We start from the raw sequence: 15,279 nt of genomic DNA, 5'->3' as shown, positions 1-15,279 counted from the left end.
CACCACTTGATGGCAGACATAGTGAAACTTGCATAAGTATAATATTTTTTGGGGCAGATTTGGAATGAAATAGACACAAACCTCAATGATAATAAACAAACAGAGAGAATTAGAGATAGAAATAAAGAGAGAGATAGGGAGAGACAGATAGAGTGAGACCAAGATAGAAATAATCTGCTTTAAATTAGATAAACAACAGAAATAGAGAGCGATACAGAGACAGGTAGAGAGAGATAGAAATAGAGAGAGAGCGAGAGAGACAGAACTAGAGAGATAGAAATAGAGAGATAGAGAGACAGGTAGAGAGAGAGTGAGTTACAGATAGGGAGATAGAAATGGAAATAGAGGGAGGGGAGGGGTAGAGAGAAATCGAGAGATAGAAATTGAGAGAAGTGGAGAGGTTGGGAGCATTTGGGAGGATTAGATGATTCTTGATCATTCTGGGTAAAAGCAGCTGAATTCAGAGTGCGACTTTCACTTGATAAGGTCAGACAGTTCAGGAAAGTATCTCTGCTCTAGAGCTTTTCCAGGTATGAATTGTTTTTTGTTATTTTTAACGGGGTTTGGTTATTTTTGTGTAGTTTGTATTGCGCGCTGACGGTCACGTTGGGCTATTGTTGATCTTGTTCATGTCTAATGATCATGTCTGTATTGAGTATTCGATTTTATGCACAATGTAGAATTTTACTTTTGTGGATTGCTCTGAGTTTTCATTGACATTAATGTGTGGTTTTTTTTTTAGTCTTTGTGTGTTGGTTTTGTACAGCTTTTCATCTCACATCTGATACGTGTTGAAGAGGCGCAGTGCAAAGAAGGGAAGGGACGTTTTGCATCTTTCCGGGAATTTGTTTAAATTAAGGCAAGGGAATTTTGCATCTTTCCATGAATTTGTATAATTTGTATAGTTAATATTTTTTTTGGGTCTCAAAACAACTTCAATTAGTTGCTGGCTGTTATTGGGAACGCGTTTCTGAGATGCTAAGACTTTGTCTGCTTCTGTTTCAATTGCTTCGACAGACAGCGTGACAAGCGTTTGTGTGAGTCCCCATAAAACTGTGATGGCGTCCTCTCAGATCCGCCTGAAAATCCTCCCCGGTATCCGCTGTCTCTTTGACAAACTGGTTCAAGTCAAAGTCGAGGGTCTGACTCCTCACAAACAGGTGGAATTAAGGTCGAGGTTGGTTGATGACAAAGGTGAGATTTTCAAATCTTCCGCCCTCTACCAAGCGGATGAAAAAGGGCTAATCGATGTGAGTAGCGCCCCCTCCCTGGGAGGAAGTTACACTGGAGTGGAGCCCATGGGCTTATGGTGGTCCATGACGCCAGAAACCCCGCACAAAAAAGTTGTGAAGAAAAACGTCCTGAGCCCCACTGTGGTGGAGATAGCAGTCCACAACGGGAGCACCGGAGAGAAGATGGCCTCTGAAATCAATGAAAGAGAATACATGGTAGAAGGCATGAGGAGAATTCCTGTGCAAGAAGGACGTGTGCGAGGAGTTCTCTTCATTCCACCAGGTTTGTGTCTTCATGTCATTGATGTTACAGTTCCAAATTCTTTGATTCCATATGCATACAGTGATACCTCATCTTATGAACTTAATTGGTTCCCAGAAAGTTTGTGTAAGTCTTCCAAACATTCATTTCCCAAAGGAAACCATTAAGTTCCCAGAGGAAACCATCAGAAATGAGAATAATCCGTTTCCAGGTCCCCATAAAACATAAGCGTGCGATTGTATTGTAATTAAAGAAATAAAATGTACTATATAATAAAGTCGTTTTATTTACCTTTGTGATGGTCGTTGATGGCTTGATGGAATGGAGTGGGAGGAGGAGGGAGGGAGTGAGTTACTGTTTGGAAGGAGAGTCACCTTCCGTAAGGACTGACCCCTGCTAGCTGCTTTTCGTTAATCCAAATAAACAAGTTTTTCAACCTCTTCTATTGCCTGAGACATTTGCTGAGACAAAACAGAAACACCCTTATTTTAAACCAGATTCTTATCTTACAGACAGTGTATTGTCGGTGTTCAAATACCTGACATGTTTCGGCGTCTATTTCCGCCTTCGTTAGAGTGTCACGGATCAGTGACGGTCCGTGACACTCTGACGAAGGCGGAAGTAGACGCCGAAACATGTCAGGTATTTGAACACGGACAATACACTGTCTGTAAAATGATAATCTGTTTTAAATTAGATATCAAGTAGACAGGATGAACTTAATGCAACTAGAAACACCCTTAACCACACGTAGCAATGGTTGACTTAGCGTACTGGTACGCTAAGTCACACAAACGCACACCTCGTTCGTGTTTCTTGATGATCTCCTTCTTATGCTCGACCGTAATTTTCTTTTGCGACCTCTTCGTCTTAGTAGCCTGTGGTGAGGTCTTTTTCGGTCCCATAATAGCAAAAGTACTCCACTCGATAGCAAACCATGTCTGCACTCAAGGGGGGTGTGGAAAACTAGTCCGCCAGCCACCGTGGCGCTGTGTGCTTTGGTTCGTCCGTTGAAAACTAGTTCATATCCCAAGATTATATTCTCGCGAATTTAATGTTCGTAAACCGAGGTATCACTGTACAGTATTTGTCTTTTTTTTTTACAGGAGAGGGTCCATTTCCAGGAATTGTCGATTTATTTATTATGGGCGGAGGCCTAAATGAACAGCGAGCTAGCCTCTTGGCAAACAAAGGGTTTGTTGTGCTGGCCTTGGCTTATTATGGCTACCAAGATTTGCCCAAAAATCCCAAGAATTTGGATTTGGAATACTTTGAAGAGGCTGCTAACTTTCTACAGAACCATCCAGAGGTTAGGAAATTCACCAGCGTAGGAATGTATTTTGTGGATTTGATGCATAATTGACATAACATATCCTGTAGGATATTGTAAATTTCTACAGTGGGAAACCAATAAAGTCTAATGTAATGTAATGTAATGTAATGTAATCACGTCATCTCATCTTTGCAGGTTGACGGTCCCGGCCTTGGTATCTTATCGATGTCCCACAGCGGCGCTTTGGCTTTGTCGATGTCGGCGTTTTTTACATGCGTCAAAGCGACCGTGTGCATCAACGGCTGCAATGCCAATACGGTGTTTCCGATACACTACAAAGACGTCGTTATACCTCCACTTACCCCTAATTATGAGAAGATTCGAAATGCGGAATCCGACTTGATTGATATCATCGAGGTGGTTCCCATTCCAACCCAAAGAGAACATCAAGCCTCTTTGATTCCGATCCAACGTGCAAACTGCCACTTCCTGTTTGCCGCATCAGAAGACGACCATAACTGGAGGAGTTGTCTTTTTGCCAAGCAGGCCACTGGAATATTGAAAAGTCACGGCAAAGAATCCTTTCAGGTGGTTTCTTACCCCAAAGCGGGTCATATGTTAGACGTTCCACACATGCCATTTTGTCCGGCTTCTTTCCACGCTGCGCTGGGAAGAGCCGTGGTGTTTGGTGGGCAGCCAAAAGCCCACTCGTGGGCTCAGCTGGACTTGTGGGAGCGAGTGCCAGAGTTCTTTAAGAGACACTTGAATAGCAGAGCCGCTTATTAGCAAGTTTGCAAGCACGACAGGCTGCTGTTGATACCCTCAACAAGACGAGGCTCAGAAAATGGTGTATATCCGATATCTGCTTCGGTATTGTCAGATTGTGACAAAATTAGCGAAACCCACTCATTATGTATCATTTTTGTTTACTAATACTAATACAGTCAAACCTCGGTTTTCAAACGTCTCGGTTCTCATCCCTTTCGGTTTTCAACCAAAAATGTCATATTTTTTTATGCCCTGGTATACAACCGAAATTTGGTTCTCAACCAAACTGAGTGCATCTGAATGCATCACTCGACTACCCTCCGCTTTCTTATACGTCACTTCCTTATATGTCACGTCTTCCTCATTGTGACCGATGCATTAATATTGTTGTTGTTTTATTTTTGATCAAGATCTCCTGAATAGTATGATTTTGAAGCAAGCAGAGGATGGTTTGAAAAGTTAATGTGCCCTGTCTTTGCCCAAAGACAGCTGGTGCCAACACGCCCCATGGCAGAAAGAAAATTGGTGAAAATAAAAGTTTGTTTTTCTAGAATTTTACACATGACCTGTTCTATTATTAAGTTTTTATCCAGTTTATGCGATGAAATAGTTAAAAAGTTGTTTTCTAGACTTTGAACGGATTAAGATTTTTTACATTGATTTTAATGGAAAGTGCTGTTTCGGTTTTTGAACAAATCGGTTTTCAAACAGGTTTCTGAAACGGATTATGGTCGAAAACCGAGATATCACTGTACTAAAACTAACACTAATACATATACTACTACTACTACTACTACTACTACTAATAATAATAATAATAATATATTTCATTTATAAGCGCCTTTCAAAACTCTCAAGCACACTTTACAGTCACAAGATCGTTTTTTTCTGCGGGTGAGCAGCGGCAGCCATACGCGCCAGCGTTCACTCTACCCGGAAGTTAACATAATGGATAATAATACAAAAATATATAAAAATATAGAAAATATAAAAATAATATAAAATAACATGATAAATAATAATAATATATATAAAATATATAGTAAAAAATAGTGAATATAATATAATCTAACATAAAATAAATAATCATAAATATAGTAAAAAAATAGTAAATATAATAAAATCTAACATAAAAGAATAATAAATATAGTAAAAAAATAGAAAATATAAAAAATGAATAATCACAAAAGAATATATGTATATAGCAAAAAATATAGTAAATATAAAAAAATAAAATGTAAAATAAAAATATGAATATTATAAAAAACTAAATAAATAAATAAATAAATAAATGAATGATGTATGTATTCCTTTTTGTTCAGAATTTTTGCAACATTTTAAGAAGAAAATCAAAATCGTACCCCCATTTGATTGCTTGCAATTGGACTGTTCGCACATACATTAAGACGCATTGGACAGTTCCAGCCAGTGTCTGTGTGGAATCCTTAAAATGTCTCCTTCGATCATGCCTACAGAGAAACAGAACATAGCAAAAAATTACATGTTTCATACAGTGAAAATATAAGAAAAAAATATTCACATGACAGACCACCGACACGTCGAGTCTACTTTATTAAACTAGTTAATACGCTTGTCTGTGTTTTCTTGCTTGATTTTAGAGACTGCGCCTTGGGGCATTGTTAAAATGAGCACCAAGACCACTTTTTGGCACAATTCCAAACGCTTTCATTTAACTCCTGTTATCATTCATAAGTCTGAAAATTATATTTTCAGATTGTCAAGTGGTAACTTTGAAGTGATAGGCCCAGGAGCTACAAAGCTTTGGCAATTGTCCAGGTGGTAGGATTGGATCTATGGCATTCATGATCTCTGGATCGCAGAGCCCCGCATTGTTCAGTCGAAAGGTCAGTTCTGTTGGACTTGAAGAGCCCACGATGAGAAGAAAGGAGCTGTCGCTGCTTGGAATTGAAGTGGATTTACGTGGGACAGGAGATGTGAGACAATCTCTTTTCATCAATGGAAGCTATAGCTTCATGTTTGCTTTTAAAATCACCAAACGGTCCTCACAAGTTTTTCATTCTAGAGGCTTCTAGATGGTCTATATATGCAGCTGTTAAAGTTTCAGATAGGTCCTCACAAATTCACCCAAAATGATTTTTGGGTGTGTATTTTCATTTCACTCGGATACACACACTTTTTACTCACTGTGTGTGTGTTTATTTGTGTGTGTGTGTGTGTGTGTGTGTGTGTGTGTGTGCGTGGTTAATGACAGGAAAAAAATTCATATTACAAGAAGTAAAACGATATTTTAACCAAATTCACCATAGGGGTGAGGACTTTGAATGTACCCATTCAGAAACCTCACTCCTGCTGTTATTTCAGTTTCAAGTCCACTTTTTATTGCTATGCTTTTAAAAAAAGTTTCAGTGGGAAATGGGGTGACATTTAGTGTTCAAATGTTACACGAGTTCTTCTCTAAATTTATCAGCAACCGTCCTCACTCCTTATCTGGAGTTATCCAGACCTCACAAAACCACTGAAACAGTAATGTGTGTGTGTGTGTGTGTGTGTGTGTGTGTGTGTGTGTGTGTACGTGCGTGTGTGTGTGTGTGTGTGTATGTGTGTGTGTGTGTGTGTGTGTGTGTGTGTGTGTGTGTGTGTGTGTGTGTGTGTGTGTGTGTGTGTGTGTGTGTTTGCATGCACGCTTGCCTCCTATTTCGGCCATTTGCACAAACCAAAGAGGAATGTCACAATCTGCTGCGAGAGAACAAACGAAAGGTAACAGCGTTTCTTTGAGCAGTCAACATGGAATCATGCTCAACCTTCGCCGACCATAAACAACACTGCTAGCGAGACTGCGCCAAACAGCTGGCAATTATATCGATGTGATGATGAGCGCTATAAAAATTGAATACTGGATGGAAAGTAGGTTGTACATCTGCTGCGCAGTTGAGACGTCGGACTGTAGTCTGTCCGGCTATCTATTAGCTATTTATTAGCTATCCATTAGCTAGATGGCTAGACAATCGCGTTCTCGCTGGCTGGCTGTAAGATGGCTAGCTGTTGGCGATCTGGCGATCTATTTGCTATTTTTTTGCCATCCATTAGCTAGCTAGCTATTAGCTGTCTAGCTGACTGGCTGTAAGCTGTCTATCTGGCTTTCTTTTAGCTATTCATTTGCTATCCATTAGCTAGATTTCTATCTATTTGAGTTACTTTGGGGTCGAGTGAACGCTGCCGCATGTGGCTACCGCTGCTCACCCACAGAAAAACTTTATCCTGTGACTGTAAAGTGACTTTGAGAGTTTTGAAAGGGGCTTATAAATGAAAAGTATTATTAATTATTATTATTATTATTATTATTATTATTATTATTATTATTATTATTATTATAAATTTCAACTCTGGCCCATTGCTTGTGTGGGCTGGAGCCCCCCCCCCCATTCTAAAAAATTTCAACTCTGGCCCATTGCTTGTGTGGGTTTTCATCATGTGAGTTGGACTTCCTTCTGATTTGTTTTTCCCTTAGGGGGAATGTGACTAACTGGTGACCAATCCAGGGTTTAGGGTCTGTACTGCTGGAGCCCCCCCCCCCCCTGAATTGGTTAGAACATTCTAAAATAGATTATCGTTCATGTGAGTTGGACTAGTTGATTGTACATTTCCCCATTGTGTGACTATTAAAGGCTTCCTGATTCTGATTTGTTTTTCCCTTAGGGGGAATGTGACTAACTGGTGACCAATCCAGGGTTTAGGGTCTGTAATTTTGACAAACAGTACAGGACAGTAATTCCCAAACCAGCGAGTAATGTAACATTGTCCATCCATCCATTTTCCAGACTGTTTATTCCTCATTAGGGTCACGGGGGGTGCTGGAGCCTATCTCAGTCGTCTTCAGGCAATAAGGGACACCCTGAATTGGTTAGAAACACAATAGAAAACGGATGAGGGGCCGTGAATGCATTTCTTTGTTAAAAATAAAGTGTAAGCTGCTGTTCGAATGCGGCAGAGGGCAATCAATCAATAGATCAATCAATCCATTTGGTATTGGTGAGAAGGACATCCCTTGAGCAATTTTCAGCCCGCAATTTGACTGCATGTTATTCGTGATGCTGAGGAGCCTTTTTGGTGCTTTTTCAAGAGGAGGAGCATCTTCCTACTGCCCCCCCCCCTTTTTTTTAGCCACTCTGGCAGTCTCGCGTGTCACTGTGCGAAATATTTATTATTCGTGGGATCTCCACACCGGCACTCGACCAATGGGCGACCTCTCACGGTGCAGCACGAGTCAGACAATTAGAGAGAGACAGAAAGAAAGCAACAAAGGCGAGCTGCATCCACGAAATGGACGCATTGGATGCAGCTACGCACCCCCTGCGCGCACGGATGTCTCGGACTGATTTTTGCCTCTTCAAAAATGTCAGTACTGTGATGCATGCACGCGGATTTCGTCGCGTGCTTTGCAATCGCCGCGAGGGACTATGTTTCAACTGAATTGCCACGAGCGTTCATAAGAAAACACCCCCCACCACTGCGTCGTGGTCCCCCCGCCTCCTAATCCGACCCGATTTAAACACAAAACAGAACAGGAGCACGACATGGATGGTAGGAATTTGGCTGCGATGGCCGGGGGCGGCGCAGCGAACGTGACAGCGGCTCATCTCTGGCTGCGTGTCCTCAACTCCTCCATCCAGCCGACACCCTGGGGAAGCCGCCCGCCCGCCGAGGCGATCGCGCTGGACGACGACCGGGACCGGCTGATTCGGGAGCAAGTTTACCGCGACTTCACCACCGCCGTTCAGGTTCTTATCCTCATCGGGTCGCTATTCGGTAAGTGAAGGGAGTCAGGGAGGGTATCCATTTTGCACATGGTGTAGAACAGGGGTGTCAAAGTCATTTTTTTCGCGGGCCATGAATTTGGGGAACCCATTAGAATGTTTAAATCCCTTCAAATATTACATATAGAGCACACAGCAAATTAATGAATAACTCGTTTTCAAATCTGAAGTCAAGAATAAAGACTTTTATTGTGGTTGACATCCAAAAATATAAAATTTTGGCTCAGATTTTAGCAATCATCATGGAATTTAACAAGTTTGATTTGCTTTCGCGGGCCGTAAAAAATGATGTGGCGGGCCAGATTTGGCCCGCGGGCCTTGATTTTGACACCTGTGGTGTAGAAGAAATCATCTTCCATCCCTGCAGTCAATTACAATTGCAAAGTCACTATTTGGCAAACGGATATTTCTGAAGTCTTAAAATTCGATTTTATACTTGCATTTCCAGCCCATCCTTATTTTTTTCATATAAATAACAGTTTCACTGTTTCATTAGATTAGATTAGATGAGCCTTTACTCGTCTCACAGTGTAGAAATTGACATTTCACAGCAGCAAAAACAAAATACAGGAGTTGCTGTAAAGGCAGACACTCTCGCTGCGCCATCTTGAAATCAAAAACAAACAAAAAAAAACCAAACAAAACAAGATAATATGACAACACAAAGACACAGTCATTCATTTTTCAGCACTTGCTGTACCCTCTTTATTACATGAAGCAGTTCTAGATAAAAGAGAGGATCTAAACATCCTTTTCACCAGTGAACCAGGGGCGTCATGGTGGAATGTGCACGTCTACTACAAGCTAAATGTTGAAAGCTAACACGCAGCCATTGATGAAACAAGATTATCTCACATCTCCTGTTCCGCGTAAATCCGCTTCAATTCCAAGCCGCGACAGATGATAAATGACAAAAAACCGTTTATCCTTTCCAATCAATGGCAAAAGTATCATGCTTTTTGCTCTTTTACTGTGTTTTCGTGTTTTAGGAAAAGTGTCATAGTGGTTGAGTGGTTCTCAGATTCGCCTTGCATATCCGGGTTTTAATTTCCTCATGTTCTAAAAGCATACCACTTCGGTTAATTGAAGACTCCAACATGTCAATAGGTGTTAATAATCCCCTCGTGCTGATATATGCGCCCCGCGATTGGCTGACATCTGGAAGAGACTTCAACTCATCCGTGACCCCAATGAGGACAACCGCCATAGAAATGGATGAATGGTTTATGTTGCCTATTAACTTTTATGGACCGTAAAATGTATCGTTTTCCAAGTCGAAATCAATATAGAGACATAAAGTTGCTCGGGGGTGGCTGTGGCGGTGGGGAGGAATCACTTAGGCTGCAGAGATTTTGCGACATTATTTTTTTTACTACAGTTTCTGCAACCCGAATGAATAAGCAGTCACTAGGCTTCAAAATAGGACAACTTGATTTAATGCATTTTTTAAATGCACTACTGATGCCCTGCAAATAATCTTAAAACTCTTATAATAATAATACATTTCATTTCTAAGCGCCTTTCAAAACTCTCAAGGTCGCTTTACAGTCACTGGATAAGTTTTTCTGTGGGTGAGCAGCGGCAGCCACACGCGCTAGCGTTCACTCAACCCGGAAGTAACTAAAATCGATAGAAAGCTAGCTAGACAGCCAATAGATAGCTAATAGCTTGGGAATAGATAGCTAATAGCTACAGAATAGATAGCTATTAGCTAGCAAATAGATAGCTAATAGCTAGCAAATAGATAGCTAATACCTAGCGAATAGATAATAGCTAACTAGATAGATAACTAGATAGATAACTAGCCAGCCAGCTAGATAGCTATATAGTTCATCGATAACTAGCTAGATAGCCAGCTAGATCTTAAAACTCTTGCAGCTGATGTCACTATTCTTCCGCCAGATATATTCGGACGTATGTAACGAGAATTGAAAGCTTGTCGTTTTTGTTCCCTACAGGGAACGTCACCGTATTGTGGTGCACCTGCTCCACAAACGTCTTCAAAAGCGTAACCAATCGCTTCATCAAGAACTTGGCTTGTACGGGAATCTGCGCCGGGCTGGCGTGCATCCCATTCGACGTAGCACTGGGATCCAGCCCTCACTGCTGTTGGTGGCTCCGCACCCCGTTTCTCTGCAAGGCTGTCAAATTCCTCCACAAACTCTTCTGCTCGGTCACAGTGCTCAATTTCAGCGCCATCGCACTAGACAGGTCAGTTTGTCCCAGAATTGAGAAACGTGCACAAGAACACAAGGTTCACGCGGTTCATAAGTGCGTGAATGATTTTGGCGCATTCGAGCAATGCTTTAAGCTCTTCCAGGCTGGACCAAGTCGACTGAAGTACGTCAGTCTCAAACAATGGCGCTTTCAAACACAAACTTCAGTGTTTCAATCTGGATTTGCACTTTGTGATACGCAGTGCCGGGCCATGCAAGTCACTCCTAGGCCTTCAGTAGTGCTATGTCTGAATCAATCAGCTGCGAGTGTGTGTGATGTTACTACACGTCCACTAGAGGGTGCCGTTGGTTGATGTATTCTAGTCACTTGAATGCATTATGCCCATTTCATTGTCTATTGCAGTGGTTCTTAACCTGGGTTCGATCGAACCCTAGGGGTTTGGTGAGTCGGTCTCAGGGCTTTGGTGGATCCTCCGCCACGGAGGTCCACCCCTCAGTCTAGACTGCAGTTAGTAGGCACATTGGAAGAAGGGTTCGGTGAATGAGCATATGAAACTGGTGGGGTTCGGTGCCTCCAACAAGATTAACAACCACTGGTCTATTGCATTTCCAGGTACTATTCGGTGCTCTACCCACTTGAGAGGAAGATCTCCGATGCTAGATCCAGGGATGTGGTCATCTACATTTGGGTCCATGCGGTGTTGGTGAGTCTTCCTGTGTTTGCCGTGACCAACGTCACCGACGTGTATGTGACATCGTCCTGCTCCGAAGACCACGCCCGCTCCCTGGGACACACTATCTACGTGTTGATCTTCAACATCACCACGGTCGTCCTCCCTCTGGCACTGGTCTTCTTCTTCATGCTGCTGATTCGCAGAGCTCTCAGTGCCAGCCAGAAGAAAAAGGTGATCATCGCGGCCCTGCGGACGCCGCAGACAAGCATTTCCATACCGTACGTGTCTCGGCGAGAGGCCGAGCTGCACGACAGTCTCCTGGCGGTCGTGCTGGCTTTCTCTTTCTGCAGCGCTCCCTACGGCGCCTTGGTTGTCTATCGCACCCTTTTGGTGGAGCCCAAAGAGCTGCCCGTGTCACTGTACCTCACCGCTTTATGGCTCCCTAAAGTGTCTCTGCTCACCAACCCGCTTTTGTTCCTGACTTTTAATCGCTCGGCGCGCCACAGTTGCCTGGAACTTCTGTCCAGGATGCACAGACGCTACAGTCGGCGAAACACGGTCTGCACAGGAGGTCTGGCCTCACTCGGTGGGGAGGCCGCGATTGGAGAACCGGTGGGACTAGAAACGACGGGTCACTCTGGAAGTCAACTTCTAGAAATGTTCAACATCGGCCAACAGCATATTTTCCGTCCCTCTCTTGAAGAAGAGGACAATGTAGCAAACGAGATCCCCCCTCACAAATTGGAGGGGCCGAAAGAGGACCTCAAGAACGGGTCGCCGCTAAGAGACCCTCGGGCGCACATTATTACCAAAAACGATCTGTTGCAGAGACACGGTGGACCCACAAAAGAAGGCATCAACACGATGACGGCGTCGCACTCATCTCCAGACCACAATTGCGCTTACGCCTCATCGTCTCAGGTGGCGCCGGCTACACTTCCAGAAACGGAAGACTCCACCCAGTTTGGTTTCGGACCATTTGAGTTGCCTCCTCAGTGGTTACCCGAGACGAGGAACAGCAAAAAGAGGCTCCTTCCACCATTGGGTAACACGCCTGAGGAGCTCATCCAAACCAAGCTGGCCAAGTCGCGACCCGAAAGGCGGACAAGCAGGAACAACAAAGTCAGCACAACCTCAGCTGAGGATCCATGAATGATACGACTCCCCAAAAGTCGCCTTTTGGGTTGACTATTCGGATGAGCCAAAAGTAAAGTGAACCCTTTCCAAATGGGACTTCTTTTTAACTACTCCAAACAACGGTCAATATGCACAACTTGCTGTTCCTTATCACAGAGCTGGGCGGTAGTGTCATCAACGTGTGGAGAGCCACAGACGAGCATATAAGTGAACATTATCTGAAACGTATTTAAAGAAATGTCAAGGGTCAAATCGAAGGTGCATTTTCGCCTCATCCTGATAATTCTCCCAAAAAGATAAACATTTCCCATTTTTAAACTCTACAAACATGACCAATGACACTATTACTGCAATGCTGCCCATGTGGTCTCGCTGCTTTTAGTGTGCCACCTGGAGGGAGACGTTGAAAATGTTAGAATGCAAAGCTCCAGCAGGAGGGGCTGAAAAGTCGCGATTGAAACCCGCTAAATGTGCCTCCTGGGCAGTCTCGCTAGTTTTTGACCAATCACGTGGCTTTAACCGAAGACTGGGGGCGGGGAATAGAGGACAAAAAAAGTCGGCTGCCATTTTATTTTTTGGAGAATGACTTCACTCTCTCTCTGACTGTAAACGCACACCCACTCACTGCTGCGTTCTTGACCAATCACGTGGCTTTAACCGACGACTGGGGGCGGGGAATAGAAGACCAAAACAAGCCGGCTGCCATTATCTGGTTAGGAGAACGGGCTCGTTAGCAAACGACACATCACTCATTGTGGCAGCTCCGTGTGTATCCCGAAAAATAGTTCGTATGCCAAGGTAACAGTTTCATAAATTTAACCTTCGTAAACCGAAAAGTTCGTAAGACAAAGGGTTCGTAAACAGAGGTATCACTGTACACTATATGCACAACTCACTGTTCCGTATCATGGAGCTGACACATAAGGAGAGTGACAGACAGGCCGAGAAGTCAACATCCTCCGAAACTTGGTTAAATGAATTTCAAGGATCAAGTCGATAGTCCATTGTAGCTTAATCCCGATATTTCATCCAAATAACCTTTTTTTTCCCCCAAAGTATGTTTTATGCGGTTGGCTAACGCTACAAACATTATCTATGACGGGTCTATGCAGATACCTGCTGTCTTTGTGCCACATTAAAACCTGTTTACATTTCCCCATGTTAAAAGTGCTACTGCTGTCATGAACTCGATGTGGAATTTGCCCGTCTGTTTGTTTCAGTGTGAGTGATACGTTTGCTCGATCAACTGTTGCTTGATAATATACTTTGATGCTGAATGCTAATTCAGCATTTTCTCAAACATCTTAATCAAAAAAGTCAATGGAACGTGTTAAATAAATAGTGTTGTTTCATACTTGTTCCTATGCAGTCGATGTGTTCATTGTTTGTACTTAAAATAATAATAATGATAATGTTTATAAATAATAAGGATAAGTTTTTCTATGGGTGAGCAGCGGCAGCCACACGCACCAGCGTTCACTCAACCCGGAAGTAACTCAAATAGATAGAAAGCTAGCCAGCTAGCTAATATATAACCAATAGTTAGCTAATAGACAGCTAGCTAGCTAGCCAGACAGATAATAGATAGCTAGTAAGTTTGTTATCAGTTGAGAAGCCAAACACAACACTGAACGTCCCCGTTAGCACATGTATGACGCGTGTTAGCATCGATGGCGTGTTTCAAAATAAACTTAATGGGTTCGATGATGGTCTTTCAGACACTTGTGGGGAGTGTGTTTTGGCTGCATTTTGGGCTCTACCTCTGGGAGAAACAGTCTCACTATTTTTCTTACTACGGGCTTCACATTCAGAGGTGAGACAGGCGTCATTTGCTGTCCACATGCACATGAAATAAGGTATATTTTGTGTAATTTCAAGGCTTAAAAAATTAGAAGGTAGAAAAATATGTTTTATGGGGACCTGGGAACAGATTATTCTAATTTTAATGGTTTCCTCTGGGAAATTAATTTTTGGGATACACACTTCGCTTTACACACTCTGTCCGGGAACCAATTAAGTTCGTAAGCCAAGGTATCACTGTATAGCTCAAAAAACATCCCATTGTCAAGTCTGGAGTCATTTATGGAGTGAGCGTCCTCAAAGTAATACAAGGCAACCGCAGAACTGATGTTATTGATCCTCTACGGGCTTTCGGAGAAGAACAAAAATCAATACAGCCACACTTAACAAATTCGTTGTAAAATAAATGTTACCAAGCTATGCGTCTCCTCAACCCAGAATCGACTGGCAGACCTGGACAAACAAATATTTATCAAGCCGTAACTAAAATAATCATTATCCGACCCGTTATGCGCTTGTTGCTTTGGTAACGAAAATGGGTCAAAAGTGTTGAATCATAACTTGGATTTCGGTTGGTTGTTTTAGGTGACCTACTTTTTCACCCTCCTCCCCTTTGAAAAGTACCACAATAGCATTTCATTGTTTAGAGGCTGTGTGTCACATCGAGGAAGCCATTTTTAATCGAGTACCATAGTTCAATGCACCCGAACAGTATTACTGACTCAAAGTCATTAAGGTCCGTAAACTCAAAAGCAGATTTTTTGTGGAAAAAAAAACTATAAACGTTTGAGTTTTCTGAATGAGTAATGCGTTTTGAATTTGCAGTACATCAATATTAATGAGTTAATGGCTGTCATTCATTAATATCTTTTAAAGGACAACCGACGTCTCCGGACAAGTTGTGTCCCTAATTTGTAAAATGGCTTCAAATGACTTCTACTGAGCATATTTTACAAAGATTCCACCGCATATAGCTATATTTTACATTTTAAGACTCGCGCTGAATATTCCGGAAGTCTTGTTTTTGAGTTGGTGACGAGTCCGTACGTGACGTCAGTGAAGGAACGCCCCTCACAGAAAAAAAGGACACATTGTAGCAGTCCTTCCATCACGTCAATACATTTTGCTGTGCTTGTTTGGTCTGAAAACGTCATGTTGCA

General features: G+C 42.5%; 2 protein-coding genes across 2 annotated transcripts; both read left to right on the top strand.

Moving 5' to 3' along the window:
* The first annotated feature begins 1,042 nt into the window (after nucleotides 1–1,042).
* Nucleotides 1,043–4,175, top strand: LOC148883591 (acyl-coenzyme A thioesterase 2, mitochondrial-like). The gene is made up of 3 exons (XM_089021737.1): nucleotides 1,043–1,515; nucleotides 2,601–2,803; nucleotides 2,963–4,175. The coding sequence occupies exons 1-3, from the start codon at nucleotides 1,059–1,061 to the stop codon at nucleotides 3,551–3,553; spliced, it is 1,251 nt and encodes a 416-aa protein (XP_088877863.1). The 5' UTR covers nucleotides 1,043–1,058; the 3' UTR covers nucleotides 3,554–4,175.
* Nucleotides 4,176–7,292: 3,117 nt separating this feature from the next.
* Nucleotides 7,293–13,652, top strand: gpr176 (G protein-coupled receptor 176). Its single transcript, XM_089021951.1, has 3 exons — nucleotides 7,293–8,323; nucleotides 10,290–10,542; nucleotides 11,122–13,652. The coding sequence occupies exons 1-3, from the start codon at nucleotides 8,092–8,094 to the stop codon at nucleotides 12,332–12,334; spliced, it is 1,698 nt and encodes a 565-aa protein (XP_088878077.1). The 5' UTR covers nucleotides 7,293–8,091; the 3' UTR covers nucleotides 12,335–13,652.
* The last annotated feature ends 1,627 nt before the right edge of the window (nucleotides 13,653–15,279 follow it).

The sequence above is a fragment of the Hippocampus bargibanti genome, linkage group LG19 (assembly GCF_051943395.1).
Source record: "Hippocampus bargibanti isolate YZ-2025 linkage group LG19, ASM5194339v1, whole genome shotgun sequence".
In the NCBI taxonomy this organism is placed as follows: Eukaryota; Metazoa; Chordata; class Actinopteri; order Syngnathiformes; family Syngnathidae; genus Hippocampus; species Hippocampus bargibanti.
Note: the sequence above shows the minus strand (reverse complement) of the source record. Positions and strands in the feature narration are given on the sequence as shown.

Excerpts from the sequence above, each read along its gene's own strand:
- gpr176 (XM_089021951.1), top strand. The coding sequence starts at position 8,092 with ATGGATGGTAGGAATTTGGCTGCGATGGCCGGGGGCGGCGCAGCGAAC. Across the intron at positions 8,324-10,289 it reads CCTCATCGGGTCGCTATTCG|GGAACGTCACCGTATTGTGG; the intron begins GTAAGTGAAGGG and ends TGTTCCCTACAG. Across the intron at positions 10,543-11,121 it reads AGCGCCATCGCACTAGACAG|GTACTATTCGGTGCTCTACC; the intron begins GTCAGTTTGTCC and ends TTGCATTTCCAG.
- LOC148883591 (XM_089021737.1), top strand. The coding sequence starts at position 1,059 with ATGGCGTCCTCTCAGATCCGCCTGAAAATCCTCCCCGGTATCCGCTGT. Across the intron at positions 1,516-2,600 it reads AGTTCTCTTCATTCCACCAG|GAGAGGGTCCATTTCCAGGA; the intron begins GTTTGTGTCTTC and ends TTTTTTTTACAG. Across the intron at positions 2,804-2,962 it reads TTCTACAGAACCATCCAGAG|GTTGACGGTCCCGGCCTTGG; the intron begins GTTAGGAAATTC and ends TCATCTTTGCAG.